Source organism: Serinus canaria, chromosome 2 (genome assembly GCF_022539315.1).
Source record: "Serinus canaria isolate serCan28SL12 chromosome 2, serCan2020, whole genome shotgun sequence".
NCBI lineage: Eukaryota > Metazoa > Chordata > Aves > Passeriformes > Fringillidae > Serinus > Serinus canaria.
Window position 1 is genome coordinate 86,699,879 of NC_066315.1, and position 23,430 is coordinate 86,723,308.

The 23,430-nt window shown below is 35.0% G+C and overlaps 1 protein-coding gene across 4 annotated transcripts in view; it reads right to left on the bottom strand.

Moving 5' to 3' along the window:
- Positions 1–23,430, bottom strand: part of PTPN3 (protein tyrosine phosphatase non-receptor type 3) — a 172,752-nt gene that overhangs the window by 47,769 nt on the left and 101,553 nt on the right. For 3 of the 4 annotated variants that reach the window (XM_030228777.2, XM_030228771.2, XM_030228806.2), the window contains 5 exons: positions 21,655–21,775; positions 17,835–17,922; positions 13,041–13,129; positions 7,903–7,966; positions 2,680–2,852 (listed from right to left, as the gene is read on the bottom strand). In XM_030228777.2, the coding sequence (XP_030084637.2) occupies positions 2,680–2,852; positions 7,903–7,966; positions 13,041–13,129; positions 17,835–17,922; positions 21,655–21,775 (535 nt within the window). Of the gene's footprint in view, positions 1–2,679; positions 2,853–7,902; positions 7,967–13,040; positions 13,130–17,834; positions 17,923–21,654; positions 21,776–23,430 lie in introns of those variants that run through there. The other variant, XM_030228818.2, reaches the window with a different exon arrangement.

Below are 23,430 nucleotides of genomic sequence, written 5' to 3' on the forward strand. Positions count from 1 at the left end.
CTATCTGCCTCAAATAAATGTAAAAGAACATAGAACAAGAAAGCCACAAATTTCATAGGAAAATCTGTGATACTTAAGATGGTAAAACCTGAACGTGGCACCCTTCAAAGCTGAAGGAAGCTGCATGAAAAGAATTCTTGAATACGAGTAAAACTTAAAACCTCCAGGACTGCACACTGTGGTCAGTGGAGCTTTTGGGTGCACGTTTGGTTTTGTGGTTTGGTTTGTACATTCTTGTTTGATTTATATAATGCAAAAATTTCTTCCCTTTCATAAGGGAGAATGCAGAATCACTTTTTTGGTTGTGTAACTTCCACATGAGTTCAGAGCCATCCCTAAAAGGAACATGGAAAATCTTACAACATTCTACAATCCTAAACAAGTTGGAAAGTAAAAATTTTCAATATGTGAAATATACCACAGCAGTGACTTTTTCACAATTTTTCTTAAATCTTTTGAGAAAATAATTTGCTGAGTTCCTAGGAACTACTCAAAGCTTTTCAAAATTACTGTTGCTTCTTATGTAGTTAAGGAGTTTTTCATAGCAATGGTTGCTGAATTATTTCGTCCTCATGTAGATCCCAAAATTCCTGCTTACTGCTGGTATACATACGGCCAAAGAGGTTATCCTAAGCTGATGGCAGGTATCTCCATAACTGCTTCTCCCCTTGGAGATTCCTTAGAAGTCAAAGTAAGCAATTCAGCAGAGACAATGCCTCAGAGCATTAAAATTACTTGAAAGGAGTTTTTTCTTAGTAATTCAGATCAAAAATGAGAACTATCCTGTATGCTACAGACTATTAAGAAATTGTAACAGAAGATTTGTCAAAATTAAAAAGTGTGGTTAAAAAATGAATTTATACTAAAATGGTACCCTTTGGAACTCATACTGTTTTCTTTCTTAACATTACAAAGGCTGTGGAATCACTGTGTGTATATATCTGTCCTATAGGAGGATCAGGATTTTCAATCTCTTTGCAAATTTGAAAGAAATAAAGGACTCCAAGACCTAACAATCCAACAAACTTTGAGTCACCTCGACACCTCCACTACAGGAAAACCAAGGTCATAACACTCCATAAATGAGTTAATTCTAAAAATAGGGATTTTTAAAATGTTAGAAAATGAGAATACTGTTTGTACAACTACTTTTTTTTCCCATGACCTAGAAACCAGATCATCTAGCTTTGACTTAGTACTAGGTGAAAACATGGACTTATACTCCAGCAAAAAAGCATAACATTTTATTAGAATTCCTACACTGCCCTCAGGGGTTAATTGCTTATTTACAAGCAATACCAGTGCACTTGGTATTAATTTCTGCAGTATCAAGAGACCTCAGAGTGTAAAAAGCCAGAGAGCACCAAAGTCTGAGGAGCCATTTGAAGCATGTTGATATCATTCAGAAGCTGAAGCTTATCCAAATAGAAGACAGAAAATCTCCAAGTCTGATGAATTATATGTAAAGTTATACTGCTAAGAGAACACACTACAAAAAACTCACAAAAACATACTACCCACAAACAAAAAGAAAACAAAAAAATACTTCTCCAAAAATCATAAGAAGCAGGTTTCTAGAGTCTACAGATCACCAAAGGGTCAAAGAACGTCCCCAGAATCTCACATCCAGAGAGGATAATGACACAAGATTTTCTTTTTCATTCACTATTAATATGAAATATTTTTTTATATGCTTCATTACAGAATATTTTTGGGGGTTGGGGTAGGTGGATTGGGATGGGATGGACAAGACAATGAAGCCACAGGACATGAAAACTTTATAGCTGAATTGCTGATAAATGTAACCACAGAACAAATCAACTTAATGGAAGAAATCACTGTGACTGATACTTATCAAAAAAAAAAAAGTAAAAGCCCCTAAAATAAAAGAGCAGCATAAAAAAAAAAAATCACACAGGATAGCCAAAATAAGGGCCAACTGCAAAGAAATGGAGAAGGACATTACAATGTCATGTGACTGGACAATAAACTGGCAGCTTAACTTTAATGACAATAGGACTCAGTAACTGCGTATGGGGAGGAACAATCTCAGCTTCATATGGGCAAATCACAGGCTCTAAAGAATTACTTCCTGGTAACTAGATCTTAAACAACACTAGGAAACTAGTGTTTCTAGTGCTTTGTAACTAGAAGAATCCAATGAGACAAATAAAAGATTAGAATTGTCACAAGAGGGCTATCTTGAATACCTGAATGGGAAAAAGTTTTTCATCTTTGTGTCAGTAATAAGTGGTTGGTGTGATGCACTCCAGAAACTGCCCTAACATATTAAACAGAATGTGTATACGACACTAATGACTAAACATTTCAAAACAAATCTGTTCTGCAAATTCCCTTACGAGATCATTAGCTACATGACATTTTTCCTTTCCAGTGTTTTCATACTTCATACTGAAGCAACAAGTTGAAAAAAAAGTAGTAAAACTTATATCCAAACACCTTTTGAGGCAATAAGAAAATATTAAGAAAATTTCTACTGTAAGGAGATCACATTGAAGAAAGTGAAACCACAACCATATAACTTGTCAAATGGCTCATATATAGACTGGAACAAAGCTATGGACAGGACTGAAATCTGCCACTCCAACTTGAGCTACTATTGACACAAATCCTCCCATTCCCATCATAGAGCAAAACATGCTTTCACACAGTACTTACTTTGCTGGATTTCTAGAACCCAGAGTCCAATAATGTGATAATATCTTTTTTTCATGAGGTAGTGACTTCTTTGCCTGAAAAAATGTGTGATGCTCTACACAAGATTTCCAAAGATTTTTGCATGCTCTGTAATTTAACATGTTGAAGGCAACAATATGCTCTCTGGATTCATTCTGTAACAGTAGGGAATACCATGTTTCAACATATACAAGTAGATGAAACAGTAAACAAGCTCATAAAAACATAATAGAATTATTTTAAGCTTAAACATGAAAAATACAATGTGGCAAACAAACAAACAAAAAAACAGCATATAGTAGATTTTGAGCTGGAGATGGCCAAAATACCTCTGTGACTATTTGAAATTCCAAATTGCAAAATGCTCACTTTACAAGTTCATGAAATGTTAAAATATTTAAGTCTAGAGTGGTAAAGATTTCATATATATGAGTATCATGTTATACTGATAAATGTATTTTCAGATTTCCAGTCAGATTTTGACCTCTTAAGACAAACAAAATTCTTTAAAACAATCAATTAAGGGTGCAATGTCAAAAGAAAAAAAAACCCTCAATCTTTGAATTCAAACTCTTCATGTAAGGCTTCAAATCAATGTTCTTTCAAGCGCCATAGTATGCAAAAAGCATATTCTTGATATTCTTTCAGAAGAAACTGAAGATGTTAACAGTGATCTTTCTTTGGGGAAAGAAAATAGTTGTGATGGGACTGGAGCTGCTGCTACTGCTGTTGAAATCCACTCCTGCTTGGATGATAATGTGACGCCACAACGAGGAGGTTCAGAAGGCAGCAGAATATAAAACTTGCGTGTCTCGATGCAAACTCTCACAAGTAACTTCAGTGCCAACGTGCCAGTGAAACATGAGTGCAACACAATTGTGCCATCAATGTTTATCCCAAGAGTTTTGTACAAGAGAAAGCTTTGGTTAGTTAATCTAGCTATTGATGCAAAGAAAGTGGAATGAGAGCAAAGCAAAGAGTAGAAATAAAGGTAACATGAGACCTGAGACAATTGCCAGCACAGTTCAGCACTTCAGTGAAAAAACAAGTTTTCATCACTCATCTTTTCCAGCTCCTCTAAATTATGACTAATTTTGACATCTCAACATATAATTAGACAGGCAACCTTTTGCTTGTTCCCAGCAATGATCCTGTTGGGAAGTAACTACAAACCATTTTGGCTGGTATAGTCAATCTGTTTTTCTTGTGGTTTTTTTATTTCTAGGCAGCCTTTTACAATTGACACGTATCTGAGACCGAGCCTGCTTTTTGCAAATCACTTTATGTCTAGTCCAGAGAATCTGTGGCTTTTAAGAAAAACAGTGAGACTCTCAAGAAAAAAAAAGATATCCTCTTGATTTTACATAAGCACTGAAAAACATTTAACTGATTACAGTCTTTAAGGAACGTTTTCCCTATATCTATTAAAGCATTTAAAACATATTTTCTTTTCAAGATGTGAGTTTGTTATTTGAGTCTCTTGCATATTGGATACAATTTGTCAATTCACCACAATTGCTTCTAGGTAGTTACGTAAAACAAAGCAGGAAAGCATAGCAAATCTTAACTCAGAATTTCTTGAAATGTATGAAGCACACATCACAAAGGTTTAATGACAAATGCTATTGCTGACATACTCCCTGTTGGTTGAATACCACTTGAAGGGTTTTACTACTCCAGCAGACAAATAAAAGTAAGTGTATAGATATTTCTGTTGGCCTGAAGCACTGGCCTTCTAATTGCCACAAAAATTATTTTATCCAAACATCTCAATTATACTGAAAAGCTATAGTATAAAGATAAGGAACTAAGTACATCTAATATTCTCTTTTTAACTTTAGGTTTGATAGCGGCAATTAATTTTCCTTGTTACAACTGTGCTTTTCTGTTGTCACAGAACCTTAGCAGCCTTTAAGTGGGCTGAAAGTTTCAATATGGATTTAAGACGGGAAAAATATTTTGAGAAGTTTCATAAAAATTTATTAAATTTTTAGACTAACAATCTTTTGTTAATAACAATCTGCCTCACTAACAGGCCACCTTGCAAGTTATGCTGTTAAATCTGTACTCTTTTAGAGGTGAGGAGAGCTCTGTGGGATCCAAGGATTTAATGCCCATCATACTTCTCAAGCTCTAAAAGAATGGCATTTTCATGATTATCAAGAAATGATGATTAGATAAATTTGAGGTAAAGGGAACAATTCCACATAACTAAAGTGTTTTGCTAGTTCAGCATACGGAAGAATTTCCGCATCAGTTGTATGCCTACTCCATTAACAGAACACCTGAAAATACCTACAGCATAAAATGTGTAGATAAATTTTAGTAGGCAGGAAATGAAGTTGTTTTTAAGCACTAGATAAGCACACTAAAAATAAAATTTCATTTCTGAAAGGTACAAAACGTTGCCTTTAAACAGCATAGTTCCTATTCCGACCTTAAATCCTGCACCCTTTATTAAGCCTATATGTCATGAGCTTCTCTAGCATCAGACATTCACTGATTTATCAGTCTTGCTCCCCAGTCCTTATTTGGCTCTTCAGTAGAAAAAGAAATACTGCATACTCCTAATCAAGTAGCTGATCAACAGACTGGAGCAGTGGGAAGGTAAAAGAGAAGGTGAGCAGAAGGGAAAGAGGGAGATGATGTAAGTTGATTTTTTCAAAAAAGGTGCATACGGAAAGAAAAATGGAGTAAATGAAATAAGGAGAGAAAATCAGTGAAAGATGGAACATCCCAGGGTACTGCAAATCCATTGCTTTTGAGAACTTTCTGTAGATTTTTGTAAAGAATCTATATATGACATATAAAATATAAAAGAGGTTCTACAGCTTTCTCGTCCTCTTTAGTTAAACCTTGCTTAAGAATATACAGTATCTGCTCTGTTTTCCTCACACTCTTTCATCTCCCTTACTTTCAGATTCATTTACCTATTTGCTTCTGTCTTTCCAAGCAGAAAACGGATCATTTTGAAGACTCACACCAATGCAGTTATCTGCCCTCACACACCCCTCAAGCATCCCACTGTTCTGGTGAAACCCCCAGGACTCCACTCCCCTCTCTCCCACTGCACGGCACCAGCAGCTTTTCCATAGCAATACCACCAGAGCACTGCACACTTGATGCCCTAAATTTCAAACAAAGGGGGCTGACAAGGATGGATGTATACAAAGATTCAGTGGCACACCTGGTCTGCTTTTTCACATGAACTGAGGAGGAGTAAAAAGGTCATGCAGCTGGCCTTACTTTTCTTACAGTTCTGTAGCTCTTTAAGCGTGACACTGCGTGAATTACCGTCATCTCTGTAGGTTATGAAACAAAGAGCTATGATCACTTCAGAGAAGGTAAGCTAAAAGAATCAAGAGCCTTGAACTGTCATCATTTATCAAATGTTTAATTGAACAAATTAAGATTGCTGCTCTCTTCAAAAGTGACACAGGTCTCCAGAGACAAAAATTCTACTTTTGACAGCAGTCAAGTCTTTATGTAATGAACACACATGTTTTACATTTAGTCCACAGATAGTTCTATATTGACACTTTATTCTTCCATATTACAAAACCACTGTGAATGTACTCATTTTCAGAGAATCATAGAATGGTTCGGGTTGGAAGGGACATAAAATCATTGAGTTCCAAGCCCTGTTGTATTAATCATTCTCAGAGAGCTCTATTACTACATTTATTCTCACAGACACATTTGAAAACTGCTGTCTGAAAGCCTGTACTTATATGTATAATTGAAAATATTTAGATTTTAAAATTACTATTAATCAGTGAATTTTTAATCCTCAAACCCAGGAGAGAAGTTACTACTTGCAAGTGTTTACACTCACAGTTGAGTAGAATGGCCTATCAACCACTCATTTCTTCATGTAGTGAAATATATATGAACAGACTGTGACATGTCTGCATATAAAAAACATATTTAGAAACTTACAGCTAGTAAAAAAACCTTAAGATCACCCTACTGTGCGTAAGGACACACCCTGTGCATGCTGTGTGTGTGTGCAAGCATTAGTGCAGCATCAATATGTCTGGAAACTACCTCTTGTTACATGTGAATCCTGAAAAGTAACATGAACATACTTGCACACTCCTCAAATTTCAGAGGGCCCACCAAACTGGGGAAAAAGAAGGACACACAGAAAAGAAAAAATAAGAAAACATTTTTCTTTTGGGTAAAAAAAAAGGCCTCCTTAAAAATCTGTGTTCAGCAGACCTTCTAATCTATGTGGGTCAAGAGGTGGTCTTGTAACACAGTTCCTATAAATTTAAGAGCTTGTGTACTACCAGAAAGAGCCTCCATGAACTTAAGGTACAAGTTAAAACTTGCCTTTTATTAAGTTTTGTCCTCAACTGAATTAACATATTTATACATCTGGCTGATCACTAGTTTCTGAGAAGTTTTTTTTCTTTCTGTCATATTAAATAATCTGTGCTCTTTGTAAAAAAATCTTATTTTTTTCATATGGTGGCAGCACAATAATAATCAGTAATCAAGATTTCTTTCCCAATTAAATATACTAATATTTCAATTGTTCTGCAAAGAGCACAAAGCAACTAACAGAAGCCATCTCTTAACAGTTGAAACATTTAATATTTGTTTTATCAACTATCTTTACATAATTTGCCAACTCCTAAAGCCCTCCATGTTACACACAGCAGCAGGTGGGCTATTCCCCTTTTCAACATCCTGTTTTTCATCTGCAAAGCTCTTCTTTCCTCCAGGAACCTTGCTTTCTTCCTGAGCTCTGAGCCCCATAGGCTGAAGGGACCTCACAAACTCCCCCTAGATGGGATAAGCCGTTTAGTAGATTGACTGCATTAAGGAACTCCACAGGGCAGGGAGAGCAAGAAGGGAAAGAGCAGCAGATGCTGGTGAGAAAGGGGAAATATGTTATCTATGTTAATAGATATTGGAGAAAAGATGGAGATTTGCATTTACCCAAAGCTTCCAAGGGAGAGGAAGCCTCCTTCAGTCCAACAGACTGAAAGTGGAGGGGATTCAGTGTTGGAAAGGAAACAATAAAAGGGGAAAAGAGAGGGAATAAGCAGACCAGAATAGCAAGACCAAGGTAACAAAACAGAGTTTCAAAGGCACATTTCCCCAACACACCCTTTGGATCAGCAGTTTAGAGGTTACATTCAATATAAAATATTGAATATGGTCACTAGAGCAAAACAAAATTAGAGGACTACTTACATGTTTTTGCCGTTGTTGTATAAAAAACTTTTTCCTTTTAAAGGATATTTTTAAAATGTTCACCCTAAAAGACAGAAACAGGACATGAAATACCAAGCAATGTTTAGAGTGATAAAACAATGAAAAATAATACTATGTACAGTGAGCCTGAAAGATTAGAGCTGCAAAATATTCAATGAATAATATGCAGCCATTTCTTGTGTTGAGTGGCAAATAGATGTCCTCGTTTAATCTTTAAATAGTTCACAGCAGTTCTCTCCCACCAAATCTATTCTTGCAGCAAAAAACTTGATGACATCTTCTACACTAAGCTGCACAAATGTTAAATGTGTCAACTTTTGTAGAACTTTAGAGTCATATGACAACTGTGACTAAAGGAACAAAATTTAAGACCCTAATGACATGACAAGGTTGGTCTTACAACAACTGAAACTTTGCAGAAGCTTTGTAGAATTGGTTTCATAATGTGAAAGATATCATGTACCTGTCTAAATCACTAAACAAAATCTCTAGATAAAATAATTTCATCATTTTAGAAGGATGAGAACTGTAGGAATGAGTGTTAATGTATTTTTCACTTCATTAACACTGCTATGTAATTTCTCTGGTAATTTTAGAACTGAACACATCTTTTTAAATATACACAGTGTGAATACATATTTTCTAAGGTAAAGATTACAACTGGAATTGGTGCTCAAGCAATTTTCATTTTAATTATACACTTATCAGTTTTGCTAAATTAAACAAACTTCTACCCACCTGCACACCTTCCCACAGCAAAACAAGATTTGTCTAAAATACCTAAGTTTTCTCTGCAATAGTTCTACTTCAGTAACTGAAAACCTGAATTTTTACACAAAGAAATCTCTGATCTACCATCAGCTGGAAACTTATGGAGACCTTAAGGAAACCTATTTAAGGCCTAAACAAGTCATATTTGCCTGAAAAAAAATCATGAAAGGGTTTTCTAAGTTTACTGCTAAAAATCTCATAATATTTTTGTGATGTTAGATGTTGCATTACTCTCATCAAGTGGGATGACATAAAAACTCATTCCTAACTGCTCATGGGAGAGGCACTTGAGTTATAGAGCAACATCCCTCATAGATACAGGAGGATGTATTTGCCAGTTACTAACAAGAATATTAATGGAATTACCTATCCCTCTTCCTGCACAAGAGGTGGAAAACAATGCCACTTTCAGAAAATGCTTTTCTCATCAATTACAGAACCACAAAGAATCAGGTATTTCAACACTATTCTTTGACAAGGCAAATTGATGTGAAAATTAATGGAAAACTGAAACCATATCGACCTCTCCTGTTAGGCCAGCTCTTAAAACACTTGTGTCATTTGACTTGCTACCTCAAACATCAGTGATCTGCATTGCTTATCTAAAAGCTCTTGATTCTGAACTACCTGACAAGTCATAAATTTTCAGCTGTATTTTCTAAGCAGCAATTCATTGTATATTAATCCTTTCTTGATTCTAGTGCTCCTCTGCCTGAACTAGTACCACTCAAGTTTTGAGCTTCTGGTTCTTTCTTACCATATTTCTTGACTTAGACTAAACTTCAACAAACAAGTTTTTGGAGTTATTCCAAAGCTGCCATCATGGTCTGGTCTTACCTCAACATGGAGCTAGCGGAAATGCGGGACACAGAAAATTAACCTTGCAGACTAAGTGGAAAAACCCCATCCAACAACAAAAAGGGAGCCAGCATCCTAAAGTACCAAAACTCCCTCAATCGCTCTCCATTACACCCTGCTTTCTCTTGAAACACGCCAAAACAAACAAAAAAAACTACCAAAACTCCATCAGAACCAAAACAAGTGTGTGACCATACAATCACTTCAAGCCAAATCAGGGGATTAAGTCTCTTTGTTGTGACATTCTCCTAAATAGAATACCCCTCTCAATTCCATTCATTCTTCTTAAAGTACAACTACACCTACTTAGTTCAGGCATAAAGAGCACTTGCTACTCTGACATTTTTATTTAACAATAACTAAAAATCATTTGCAATGTTATGCCCACAAACTCACTGAATGTTCACACCTAGAAAAATCTAGGAAAAAAACCTAGGAGATTAAGGTGTCAAAGCACTTAGACTTAACAAGTTCTTGAAGATGCCATGTCCAAAAAGTATATTAATACAATGCAGTTACTGCTGTTATAACTGGTGGTTCAGTGGCACTTTTCTTTCACCAATAATCTGTTCAGTGACTATGTAACACTCACAAATCATTAAATTTCATGGTTTATTTAAAAAGCACTCACTAGTTGTAGTATATTAAGAATGATAGATCTTTTGGGTCCCATCTTCCTATCATTCACAAGCATCAAAATAGATTTGTCACTCTGTGGCCCACAGAATCACTAATTTTTGATTCAACTGGCAGTCCTGTCCTAGAACTTTGTACTAACAGCCGATACTCGTGACATGAAGCAAAGAGAAAGTTTCTTTACCTGTAAATCCTGTACTTTGCCACTGAAAAAAGATTCTGTCCAATTTGCTATGCAAGATACTTGTTTTCCAAGTTTTAACTAGCAATGTATTATGCACTCCTCAAGCAGTTTCTCTGAAATGTTCAAAGCGGTGAAGCTGCATACACAAAATAGCATTTACTACCTAACTTCACTTGCTGCTGATACAGAGAGTATTTGTATGTTTTTGCCATTAATATTTACTTGCAAAATCATTTGGAAATTACCACATAACAGTTAAGCACCCCTGAGAATAACTCTGCAGAGTGCACAAAATACTGCATTAAATCCAAAGCTATTTTTAAACCTATCTTGACTTGCATTGTCACTGACTGATCAGTCAGCTCTTTATGTAGGTTGCTTTGATTGAAAAGCATCTTTTTGCCAAGGCAGAGCTCTCTCACTGCCTCTGTTCCTGAAAACTTTTGGTCCCCTTTGACTACTACCATATGGCATAGTTGTATTGTTGTCATCCACTGCAGAGAGCTTTACTTAAAATTTTGGAAAGAGGGCTTTGATGGTGTTTGCTGCCACCTTGAGTTCCAACTCGTTAATGGTGAAGTTTGCACAGTCCATAGGAAAAACCACTTGATACAAATGGTGTTACGTAAAGAGCCTAAATAAATATCACTTCAGGCATTACAGGAATATATCCTGCTTTGAGATCTAAAATAAAAGTGAGAATCCATACTACAAATACATCCCAAGCAACTCCACTCTGGTGGTTTTCAGTGTTTGCTTGTTTTGGTGGGATCAGGGAATGAACACCGTTCCTGCACAAAGAATTATGATTAACTCAAGCAAGATGCCAGAAATAAAATATCAAAAAGTTAGCCCCTGTGTAGGGAGCTTTTGCTTTCAAGATGAAATGAATTTTTTAGAGAGAGAGAGGCAGAGAGAAAGTGAGTGAGTAGGGAAAGCTTGGAACAACTGCATGAGCTGTCAGCTGAAAATACTACTGCCTAAGCCTCATATTTTAGAGTGGGAATTATTTGAACTAAAAAACCTGTGGGTTTTACTTCCCTCAATTTTTTTCTGGAAATAAGCACAGGCTTTTTGGAAAAATGTTTTAGCATCTGTATTTTATTCCTCTGTGCTCTCCAGGAGTAAAGTATCACAGGAAGTTGTAGATTCCTCCTGTCTTGTACGCTATATACTATATTTCCCTTCCTTGAAAAAAATTCATATAGTCACAGATTTTAAAATGTCATTACTCTGTGATTTTCAGGAACAACTATTATCAATTCATATCTTACATAGGTCACCTAAGCTGGCAGAACAAGACTGGCAGAAGACAAAAAATGTGCCCCCAGCTGGCAGTTTTTAAAACCTGTAGTGGTTGAAAGAGGCTGAGAGAATGATGTATGAAAGAGCAGCACTCAAGGCATAAAGATGAAAGACAAGTCTTTTATGCTTCAATATGCATTAGAAATGGAAAAATGTAAGTTTTCACTGTGCTGCTGCATGAGAGCATTATAAGTGACATGCATTTACCCAGGATGATGGCAGTATATCCCAGGGAGTTGAAATGCAACTCACAGCAAAGAAAAGAAGAATCCAGAGACCATGCAGTATATTTTCCCCTAAAATTTAAATTGAAACTGATTTTATTGCTTTTCTATAGGAAATAGCTGTTTGGTTGTGTTCATAAATGAAATGATGGAATGACACTAATATTTAAAGACTACAGCTAGGTCACTGGAATGATTTTTTTCAGTCATGATTAAGAACACTGTACTATCTTACTGAATAATTTATCCAGAAAAATTGCCAAAAATTCAAAGAACTCACGTGTAACATGACAAAGTTATAGTTTTATCAAGCAGAAAAAAAAAAAAAGTTCATACTTCATTTAAAAAAGAAAGACTGGAAAAAAATTTTGATCTGATCCAATCCAAAAACCTTAAGGAAATGCCTGACCTCCATATAATTTCTTATTCAGGTTATAATTTTTAGCATAGTATAACTAATAAAGCCCAAAAGGACTTTAAAAAAATTAAAGCTTATGTAACTTCTCATGTCATTCACATTAGAGTTCTTGTGCACATTATTTCTTTGCAGAGGTTATTTTCTACAGCACAATCACGCATTCTAATGTTTTATGTATCAGAAAATAATGTGAAGGTCTCTCTTGCTAATGTTATATACCCATATTTGATCAGATTTAAAAATGTCTAAATTATACTATCCTACTTGTAAATCTGAAACCCCAAAAACCTAATTTTATCTTTCTACTCCAAAAAGTAACTTCTTGCTGAATGCCATGTTAAAAAGTTCAGACTGAACTTAACTTCAGACTGAATAAGGGGCTGAACTTCAATAGCAATACTGATTAATTTTGTTTGTGTTTAAAAAGACATATTATTGAGCATAATAGCAGCAAATCTCTAAGACCACAAGGCCCTCCTAATGTACTCATATCTGTACATAAATTAACTTGATCAAGACTTCACACATTGCAAAGACTTTAAAAGTCTTAAAGATTTAAAAGCCTAGGCAAGTTTTCATTTTTATCTAAGCACAAGGAAATAATACAATACTCCATAAAGAACACATACATGTATTGTAGGCTTCTTTGGAAAAAATGTGAAAGCAAATGAAGGTACAATTGAAAAAACTGGACACATTTTTTTACAATACAGGAATTTACCAGGGATAGAAGCTTGTACAGATGAGTTTTCTATATACAGCAATTCCACTGGATGCAATCCCAATCATAAGATCTAGATTATGGAGATCCTAAAAAAGAAAAATACTGTAAGAACACAGATGCAGTTTGTGTCATTCACATTTATCTACTAATAAATTTATTCTCAAGCTTTCTATACTTAAATTGCTACACTTGAGGAATAAAATCAATGACATTTTTGAGTTTTGATTTTTGCACATCTCTTTCCTTTCATGTTATCTATTAAACATTCTAAATATAATTCATTCATAAAAGTTGTAATGTTCATCCCACTACCCTAGATGTTCCTTAGGTCTGTATCAAAACAAAATTTGCAAGTCTAACCTTATTAATTTCAGGAAAGAAGTTGAAATGCTTCCCAAGATTAGTCAGGTATTGTCACAGAATTTTGGGAACTGAACAAGAATTGCCTGACTACATGCTGTTAAAAAAAAAAAAGAGAGGAAATAATTCCTTACTTTTTCCTAAAAGGTCTTACTAAGAAAGACTGCACTGGAGGTGACCATGTTTTGCATATGAGTATATGTTGGAGAAATACATGTGTACATGAATATTTAATATACTAAATGAAATCCATTATTAACTAAACCAAAAGCTGTGCATTAGCCTAACACATGCAATTGGAAAAAAAAAACCCCATAATTTTACAATCCTTTCTAGGTACTAAGATAGTCAAGAGAAAACATATAAGCAAACATTTGAGTTTAAAAAAATAAAACAAAAAGACAGAGAGGAGGATGCTGGATGGTCATTTTGAGCCTAAACCCAGACTGATGTTAAAGAAGTTACAGACCTTGACTTCCCATTTCTTATGATCAATACACACTAATGTGTCATGACACACATTTCTAAACAGAGCTAAATGCATAGATAAATCCATATGTAAGTAGAATCTATTGTTTCAAATATCAGGTTTGACTCAAAAGCAGTTTGAGATTGCTTGTAAAGGACAGCCAATGGTAACAGATTCTCTTAAAGCCTTCAGTAGCGCAGTTGCTCCTCTAGATGGTACTCTGGGCTCAATTAATACATGGCTTTCCTCCATGTCCAATCTCAAATTCTTCATATTAGTAAGGTATGGGGAAATAGAACAGGTAGCATGTGTTCTGGCAATACTGTGGAAAGTCTATAATAAATCCTTTAAAAACAGTTGAATAGAAGTGTGATAGAGGCCCATGAATGAGTGAAGTCCAACCTAATTTGCAAAGCATAATACAGGAATCCAGAACTGACATCCCTGTATTTTAATACTTGGGAAGAACACTGAAGTATTCAGGAGATTAAGTGCCTACAGTTTAGCTGTTTCTTCCATGATAGGCCAACCTAAAGCAGGGTAGAAAATTGTATTATTAGCACTTTGAGCTTACTCTAGGTTCCTGCTTTTAAAAATCAATACTGTGAAGAAAAAACAGCTTTTAAAGTAAAACCTTAAAATCGACATGATTAAGTAGAAATAAAGGATTATCTAAAACACTTGATGGGGATTAATTAGGCTAAACTACTCTATTTTCTCCAGAAGCTTTGTCAGAACAAAGTTCATTCCTTACCCTCCTCTGCACCAGCCCAAAACACTAAGCTCCCATGTTATTTGTTGTTATGAATTCTCTAGTATTGAGCCTAAGAAACACAAAATCAAGAAGCTGGAATAGCATAAAGAGAGGGTCTCTTCCATGAAAAATGATATTGATGTACAGTTATTTCACTTTCAAAACATGCTGTTAAATTGCATAAGAAAGAAATAGCACGCATATTTTTATTAAAAAACAGGCAACACGAAGAAGATAATAATAAAAAGTTTAAAGATAAAAAATTGTCATGCCAGACATCTACCTAGTTAAGTACTGATTCATATTTTATTTAATTTACAATTACCATTTTGATTTTTGTAGATATGGAAATAATACTGAGTCAAAAAATTTCCTATCTTTGACTCTCTGAGTAAAAATGAAAGATAAGTTAACAGCAGATTTATTATTGAGCAGAGGGGATAGTGGTCCAGAGTGAAAAGGAGATTAGAAATTCAAGAAATATCAATATAGTTTTAAGATATTGAATTCACTCTCCTGAGTCTCCTAATACTATTGCATATTTTAATATTTTAGCAGTTCAGATTTTTCATCAGAAAAAAAGCAAAGTGTTTGCAGATGAAGACTGAGCTCAGATTGAAGTTGTATGTTTAGTACATTGCTAAAAAAAAGCTCACACTTACATTTAATATTTAACTTTGTATCATAAAACAAAAAAAAATAAGGAAGCTATATCTCCATCTGGGCTTCAAGAAACATTATCCAAAAGCATCCCACTCTCAACCACCAGTACAGGAGCACCAGCTTCTTTGGGCCATTAGTATAAAAGCCAGGTGTTACCTAGTTCTTCTGCCATCCACAATCTAAGAGGAACAAGTCCACCAGAATCCACAGAGATAAAACCTTTCCCAGAGACACAGTTTAATTAGCCTCTGCTAAATCTGGTCAAGGCACTGGGATGTGACAAAACTGAAAGGATGATTTAAAAGCACTGTTGAGGGGAGGTGAGGATATCAGGAGGCACTGTAAAGCAGGGGCAGGACATAGTAGCCTCTGTGAAGAAGCAGCTTATAAACCTTCACTGTAAACTTCTTACAGGGAGCAAGACCAACCTCATGTTGGTTGGCAGGTTTGCCTCATGGCATTCAATCCAAACAGGGACTTGCAACTGATGTTTTGGAAGGACAAAACTTCAGAGACAACCAACTACACCCCGACTAATGACTTCCCTTCTCAGCTTCAGGTCATTTACAGGTAGAGGATTTCCTGGTTTAGAAGATTCTTTTACGTTTAATGGACTCCAGTGACTGCCTAACTGCTCCTGATAGCTACTTCACCTTGGGCATCCATTAAATCAGAAGTAACCCTTACAGTTCAACTGCAGCCTTGTGGGAAAACTTCCTTTACTTAAAGCTGTCTCTCTTTTTGGGTAGACTGAAGATCTTGTTGACTATACACGTTCTCCATGCTGTTCACTTGCTACTGAAGGCTTTTCCTTAAAACATTCATGATTGTTATCCTTCTCTGTACTTTTCTTTTTCCATTACCTACTCTGAGATAAGGAAGGGAGAGGAAGAATGAAGATCAACATTCAAATGATATTGAAACTCAATTTGAAAGGTGGCATGATATTTTCTGGTTTGGGTTCTATTTCCTTCCTAGCAGCTTCTAAATGTCTAGCTGTCTAATTCAACAGCTAGAAAAAACAGATCACTTCAAATATTTCATCCTTAAAAAAATGAATTTTGATAAAACTAAATACTGTATGAATTTTGATAAAACTAAAAACCAAAACAGTAGCAAAATCGTCTGCAGTGAAATTTCATTTAGCTGAAAATGTCCGAAGCCAGTCTATTATCATTACTGGCACTGGTAAAACCACTACTGACATCCTGCATGCAGTTCAGCAGCCTGCAGCTCAGGAAGGATAATGGAAACTGGAAGAGCTTTCAGAAACAACATCCCGTCAATATTTAGAGACTGGTCACAGTCTAGTATGGAAGTCTTAGCGCTCAAGTGACTTATCAAAATACTTGGCAATAATACAAGTTAAAAGGAAAATATCCAATCAAGTTAAGTGCATATGGTGATCTCAAGTGTAACACTAAGAGCTTCTTCAATAAAGTAGAAAGGTGACAGATGATCCAATGGACAGACTATACAAAGTCAGATTTAATAAGATAATTTCCTTTTCTTTCTACTTTTCTCCATTATTAAAAAAAGTGTCTATCTTTTGAGCACTGTGTTTCATGAATATGAATATAATTACAATGGTTTCATACAGAAGTTCTTTAGGAATTTCTAGAAATTCAATGCAACACTCACTTATTTGTGGCAGCATAAAGAAAAACAAGAAGAAAATATGCTGAAGGAAGCAAATTACTCATTCTATTCCTTCCTCATCAGTAAAGAAATTTATCAATTTTTCATTCTAACTCTTAGTGTCATGATTATCAAGAAACCTCAAAAATGTTAGGAAAACTAGAAGTCATCTTCACCTAGGAAATCAACTATCTGTAGTACACTTCATTTGGTTTTTACACTACTAGTCTTATACAAAAACAATTCAATATTTTACAGAAGCACAAAAGGTAACTTGCACCCTAGGATGCAAATAAAAAAGCATTTTGGGGATTCACTTCAGATGAATAGTGTAGTCAAAAAATCAAATTGCAGTAGACAATGAAATAATAAGACATGTTTCTTTTCAATGAACACCTTGTATCTAAAAGAGTTCAAATACATTTTTACTGGTCATCACTCACACTGTTAAATACTTAGATTTAACCAGGAATCAGGGAATACAGGAATTTAAACAAAAAAAAAAATTAATATTCTTAACACTTCAGAAATTAGTGCTAGAAATTCAGAGAAATTAAACTCTTAAAACGCCTGCCAACTAATAGCACTAAACAGAGCATTTAATTTTCTTTCATGCTAAGACACTCAGAAACCTTTGTAAAATTATTAAGTAAAATATATTGCAGTAATTAAATAGTTTATCTTAAAAATACTTTGTTACACTTTTTGAGGAGCTCTAGCTTATTTGGTTAAAATTCTAGCACCTATGTCACACATAAGTTATTGAAAAATTACCCAGCCCTACTTAAAAAAACACACGATAAAGTCAGTACTTTATATTACTTTTTTTTTTTTTACTGCTATCAATTAATGTAATAAAAAGTATATAAATTTACTTTCCAAGGGAAAAATTACAATGTAAACATACTCTACCACTGTGCAATTCCACTCCATAGAATTCAAGTGTTCTTGCTATATTTATATAGCAGGACTCTGCTTCAGATTGCTTGAGGCCACTAGAAGAAGGGAAAAAATAATAAATATGAACCAAAGACAAGTCAAAAGTAAAAGATATAATATCATATTTTTTCCAAATGTATAAAGCCAGAAGAATGCTGAAGTGTCTCAGAAATAACCCCACATTAAACAGTGCCACAATTTCTTTACTGGCGAATGCCCTGCTAAAGTACTCCCAAAAACTTAAATGAATTATATGTGCTTTTATTACCTTAGCCACTCTGGACTAGCTGGTTTTAGAAAAATCTTTTGTTATCTGTTTAAAGGGATGAGGAAACAATTCCCCTATAAAATCTGACTTTTTAATAAGAAGCTATATCTGTAAATATTGTGCATTCCATAGTCTCTCAGAAAGAAGTCATGTAGAAGAAAGATACGAAGCACGAAGGCACTAATAAATTAAAGGGGAGAGAACAGACTAAAAGTTAAAGTTATGAAACTCACCAAGGAAAAGCCATCCAAGTTTACCTAAAATCTGTAAGTCCTAAAATATTTTTTTCTCCTCCAGCTAAGACATTAAAATCATAAAAGCATTTGACCTTCTTGTCTGTAAGAAATCTTCTACAAGTACAGGTAAAAAAAACTCTTTGCTAGATAAGCTTCCAAAACAACATGCATAAAATCACATTATAATCAAATGCAATTTAGGTACAACCTGCAAAAAATTGACATAACATGGAGTTATGTCAAGAACTCCAGCCTCTATTACTTCCAATTAATATCCTTCTTTTTAAATGAAAAGCCATCCAAATACAATGCCCTGAAACAGCCACTCTAGGAAATCTTACATCATGCTGCAGAAAACTGAAAGCTACCTTGAACTGGAAAGCCTTTGCCAGTGTGGCTTGAGGATGGCATTATATCAGGAAAAAAGAGAGCAAAGATTAAGAAAACTTCTGTTTGTCACAATACTGAGCTAAACTGGTTTCTCAGATCTACATGTATACTGACTATTGTCAGCTTGATTCTGAAAAACTTTAGTAGACCCTATATCTCTCACTGTGTCAGAAAATTATAGAACCAAACCAATGTGAAATGCCCATTTATTTATATAAAAGGATGCTGGGTATGTTTGCAAGAGTACATTACTGTCATTTTAAATAATTTGATCAAGTACTTTGTTCAGAAAGTCTGCTGCACACTAACAAGATATGCCTTCAAATTTTAATTCTCAATTTGTGAACTCCCTCTACACCAGACCAGTCATGCCTTGTGTCTTGAAAGGCCAACGAGTATCTCAGCACAGACTTAGGTTTTTTACTCGTTGTTTTTACACCCTCCTACTCAATTAGAGGTGAAATGAAACCTTCAGGTCCCTAAGCAGATGGTAATTATTCAGTGAGATAAACAGGCAAGAGGAAACTGGTCTTGATGTTCCAATTTTTATAGTTGTTGATACCCAAGGACTAGTGAACCTCATCTGGAATATCAGCATCCCTTTTAGTTTCAAAGGCATCTTTCTCTTCAAACTAGATGTAGCAAGCACTATGAAAACCTTACCATTTTGGACAATATCTGCATCCTAAGATCTCAGGCTGCTAATGTTACTAAGCAAAAACCAGCAGGAAAACCATGTTAGAACCAACTATATACAGAAAAATCCTCTACTGATTTAGGGATGAACACAGAAGGAAAATTTCTGAAGCTATACCAGTTCAACACGACAGCAGCTGCTTTCTTAACAGCTACATACTGGCCACAGAACAGTGTGACATGGACTTGTTCAAGGAATACTTCCTCAGATTTTGAAAAACAATGTAAGAACTAGGTAACAAAAACCTTGTGCTGAGTTACAATACTTAACAAGATATAACATAATTTCTGAAGTCTGTATTTCAGCAATTCAAACCTTTTTATTTTCCTTTGCGAAAGTTTCCCAAAGCATAGACACTAAATAATGAAAAAGGGATAGATGTTTATAGGGTCGGCTTTGAAACCCTGTAATATAAGAAAATCAATTTCAAAGCTATAATAACTTACAGATAACCTATATGGTTTACAGCAGTATTTCTAATTCCAGATTAGCAGAAATTTCATTCCAAAGGAACAATGTTCTCTCAAAGGGTAAAAAAGTGAATTCTTCCTTTCCGTCTTTCCTTCCCAGCAGCTCTGGTGAACACCAGAACCATTCTTGTCAAGTATGCTCTTGGCACTGATCTAGTCAAATTCACGTCTGAGACATACGACTGCCAAAGGAATATGCAAGAAATCCTGCCAGGATACACAATAATTAGTCTGCCTCCCCTCGCACTCTGAAGTAAATTTGCCTTAAGAGCTAACTTTCGAAAGACGTCTTAAAACAATAAAGAAAACTTTTTTCCAGTCCAATTTACTCAGTATTTTTATTCAGACTTTCAATTACCATCATCTCTGTTAATTCCAATACAGATGTTAAACTTCTCAACCATCAAGGCTTTTTCACCCCAAAGACACTCAATGAAAGCATTGATATCACTGAAAGGACACAGAGAAGAAAGGAGTCTTTCCAACAGACCCCTCCACACCTCAGTCTGGACCAATGCTAACTTCTGATCATTGCTCTGCAGTTTTACAACTCTTGCTACCACATCACTAAATACCAACTAAACCCAACCAATCCAAGGCTCTTCAGAAACTTCCCTCAGTGGTCTCCAAGGTGACTGCTTCCAAAGGACAAGCAGGTTTATTCATTCCTGTCTAAAAACTTCCCCTCAAAAAACTACTGAGCCTATTGGAAACTGCAAATTAATTTGGAAGGCGTAGAAAGAAGCATCAGCGATTGTGTGCCTGAACACGAACTGTTTGGAAAGCAGCCCAGATTAGTATCTCCAACAGAAAGGACAGCTGGAGTTAAGAGTTCAGTGGTTATCTTCTTTTGCCCCACAAATGACAAGGCCTGCTCTGGATGGCTAGGGACCACACGTGAGGTTCAGAATACTCACTACACCCACTAGCAGTAAAGAAATTAGAAGAAAAAATAAGAGTATTGAAAGATGAGAAAAAAGCAGCTGAGGGACATTAGGAAGACATGCAAATGGAAATATTTCAGGGTATAAATCAAAGAAACTAAGAGAGCAGGGAATTAGCTCTGCCGCAGTTAAGATACAGACAGAGAAAACAAGTCTACAGAGATTTGGATTTCATTTGCTCACAGACAATTTCTTAGATTGGTATATTTGCATTCAGCTTGCAAGTATCTGATCAACATCACTAATTCCAAAGCTGCAGTCTTACAAGAGACAAATCAGCAGGGTCAGAAAAAATAATTAGCAGCCCACTGACTGGAATAATCTGTTGCAGCAGTTATATTACACTCAGGAGAGGGGAGTGAAAGCACAAAGTTAATTGAAGTGGTTTATGGTTATGGCATTTCTTGGAGTTTTTTTCCACATATACAGACCAAAAAAAATCTGTAGAATTTGAAAAATGATCAAATGTTCTTCATGCAGCAAACTCCTCAAACATCTAGTATAGTGTTCTAGATTGTTGCCTTTAATAATATTTAGGATAACTAATCTCCTGGAGGTTATAACTAGAAATTTATTTAAATGTTTCAACGCATTAGCATCATATTCTGCATATAATTGATCTAGCATCTCTATGATAAACCCAAGTATTTCATTTAAAAGAAGCTACATGAAATACAACTGGCTGCTGTAATGAAACTACTAAGAACTTGAATCTTCCTTTTGACATCTTTTTTTTTCCTTTAAAAGCTCAAAAGGTGAGAGAAAACTAAAAGTTCACGTTACCTGTGTTGCTCATGTAGCGTTTCTACTTTGGTAAGAAAATCTTTGTTCTGCTCCGGTATAAAGTTGTAATTTGAAAGATATCCTGAACAATGCACTGAAGCATTATAGTCTCCAAGTTGTGCTGTTAAGAAATAAGAAACACATATAAAAAGTTTTCATAGTTAATTGGATTTTTGTTTAGAAGAAATTCCTTCTTATTAAAACACATACACATATGGGAAAATGCAGAAATTACCAATTATTTCCCAACAGACAAGAAGTGTTGAATATCGGGAACTGTATGACCTCAGCGAGGTAAGATTTTTTCCAAAATACACTTACCATAACTATAATCTCAGGCACTGAATGACTCAGTACTTTATTTAGTTACTTATGTAGCCTCACTTTTGCATCACAACCTGTAACAGCACCACACAGATGTCATGCGCTGTGCTGACACAGACGTGCAGCACTGTAACATCAGAGAATACCAAATTGGTTCAGTAAGAGATGGCAAATGAAATCAATTTGACATATTTACTTGACTAGAACATATTAGAAGTCTTCAACAAGATCTGTCACTTAAAAACCATCCACTCTTCCCAAATTCAGGTGGAAATCGTTCTACTACCAACTATGACACTGTCCTAGAAATTCAGCTGTGAATTACTTAACAGAAAATGTGAAATAACTGCTGATCGACACATAACATTATCAAGCTGCAACAAAAAGTAAATAACTATAACCTGTAATAACCTTCTTTTTCATAAGGAATATGGAATAGTGATTACAAAGCCTTAAAGTTTCCCAGAAATTATTGATATGATTTGCAAATAAACACAAAAGAAAGTAACTGATAAGCTGCAAACAATTCAGCATCAAAAGCTCCTCAATTAAATCAAAGTTCAGGAGCACACTTTTACGATCTACTATCAATTACATTAACACTATTTTCCAGAAAATTTTTTAAAAAGTACAAAAGAGATATTTAAGTGATTCAAGTTAAGGGGCATGAGAGGCACATCAGAAATAACTTACACCTAGTATTTAACATAAAATTATGTAGGATTGTAATGCAGGGAATAACTAATACTTGCCACATATATATATTCAAATTGCATGATTTATATGGTCCAGAAATGGGACTACAATGAAACAGTAGAATTCCCAGGAAAATGCAGTCAAAAGCTAATATAGTTGCACACCTAATTGTGTGCATCAAGAGAAATATTTAAATAAAAAAGGCAATGATAAAGAGAAACTAATTTACTTTAAATGCAGAAAGTCTTGCCTACTTAGCTCTTCCTTTTCAAAGGTAGCCTAAACTTTAAATTAATTAGCAAATGGCAGGCAAAGGACTAAATATTTTCCATGAGAGCCAAAACATGTATTTGAACATTACTGTAAAAATCTATCTGAAGAAAAACAAAAAAACAAGAATGGATAAAAACAAACCAAAATAAAAAAGCACCAAATCAACCAAGAGAGGCAATGCAGAAGTATCATAAGAAACTGAAATTATTTTTAGAAATATCCCCATACTGACAAAAGTCCAAGCCTGACAATGCTAAGTCTAAGGCAACAACAGTAAAAGTGAAAATTTGAAACTTTTAGAAATAAGTAGTATGCTAATAACAGTGTAAAATAAAACCCACAATTTCACAATTACAGTAGTTGATTGAGGATCCCTTCCTTTACTAGTATTAACACAACCCATCTTTTCTATGAAACAATCTACATCTTTGAGGTTTGCTGCAGCCAGTTTGAATTCAAATCTTGCCAATGGGAAAAGACCAG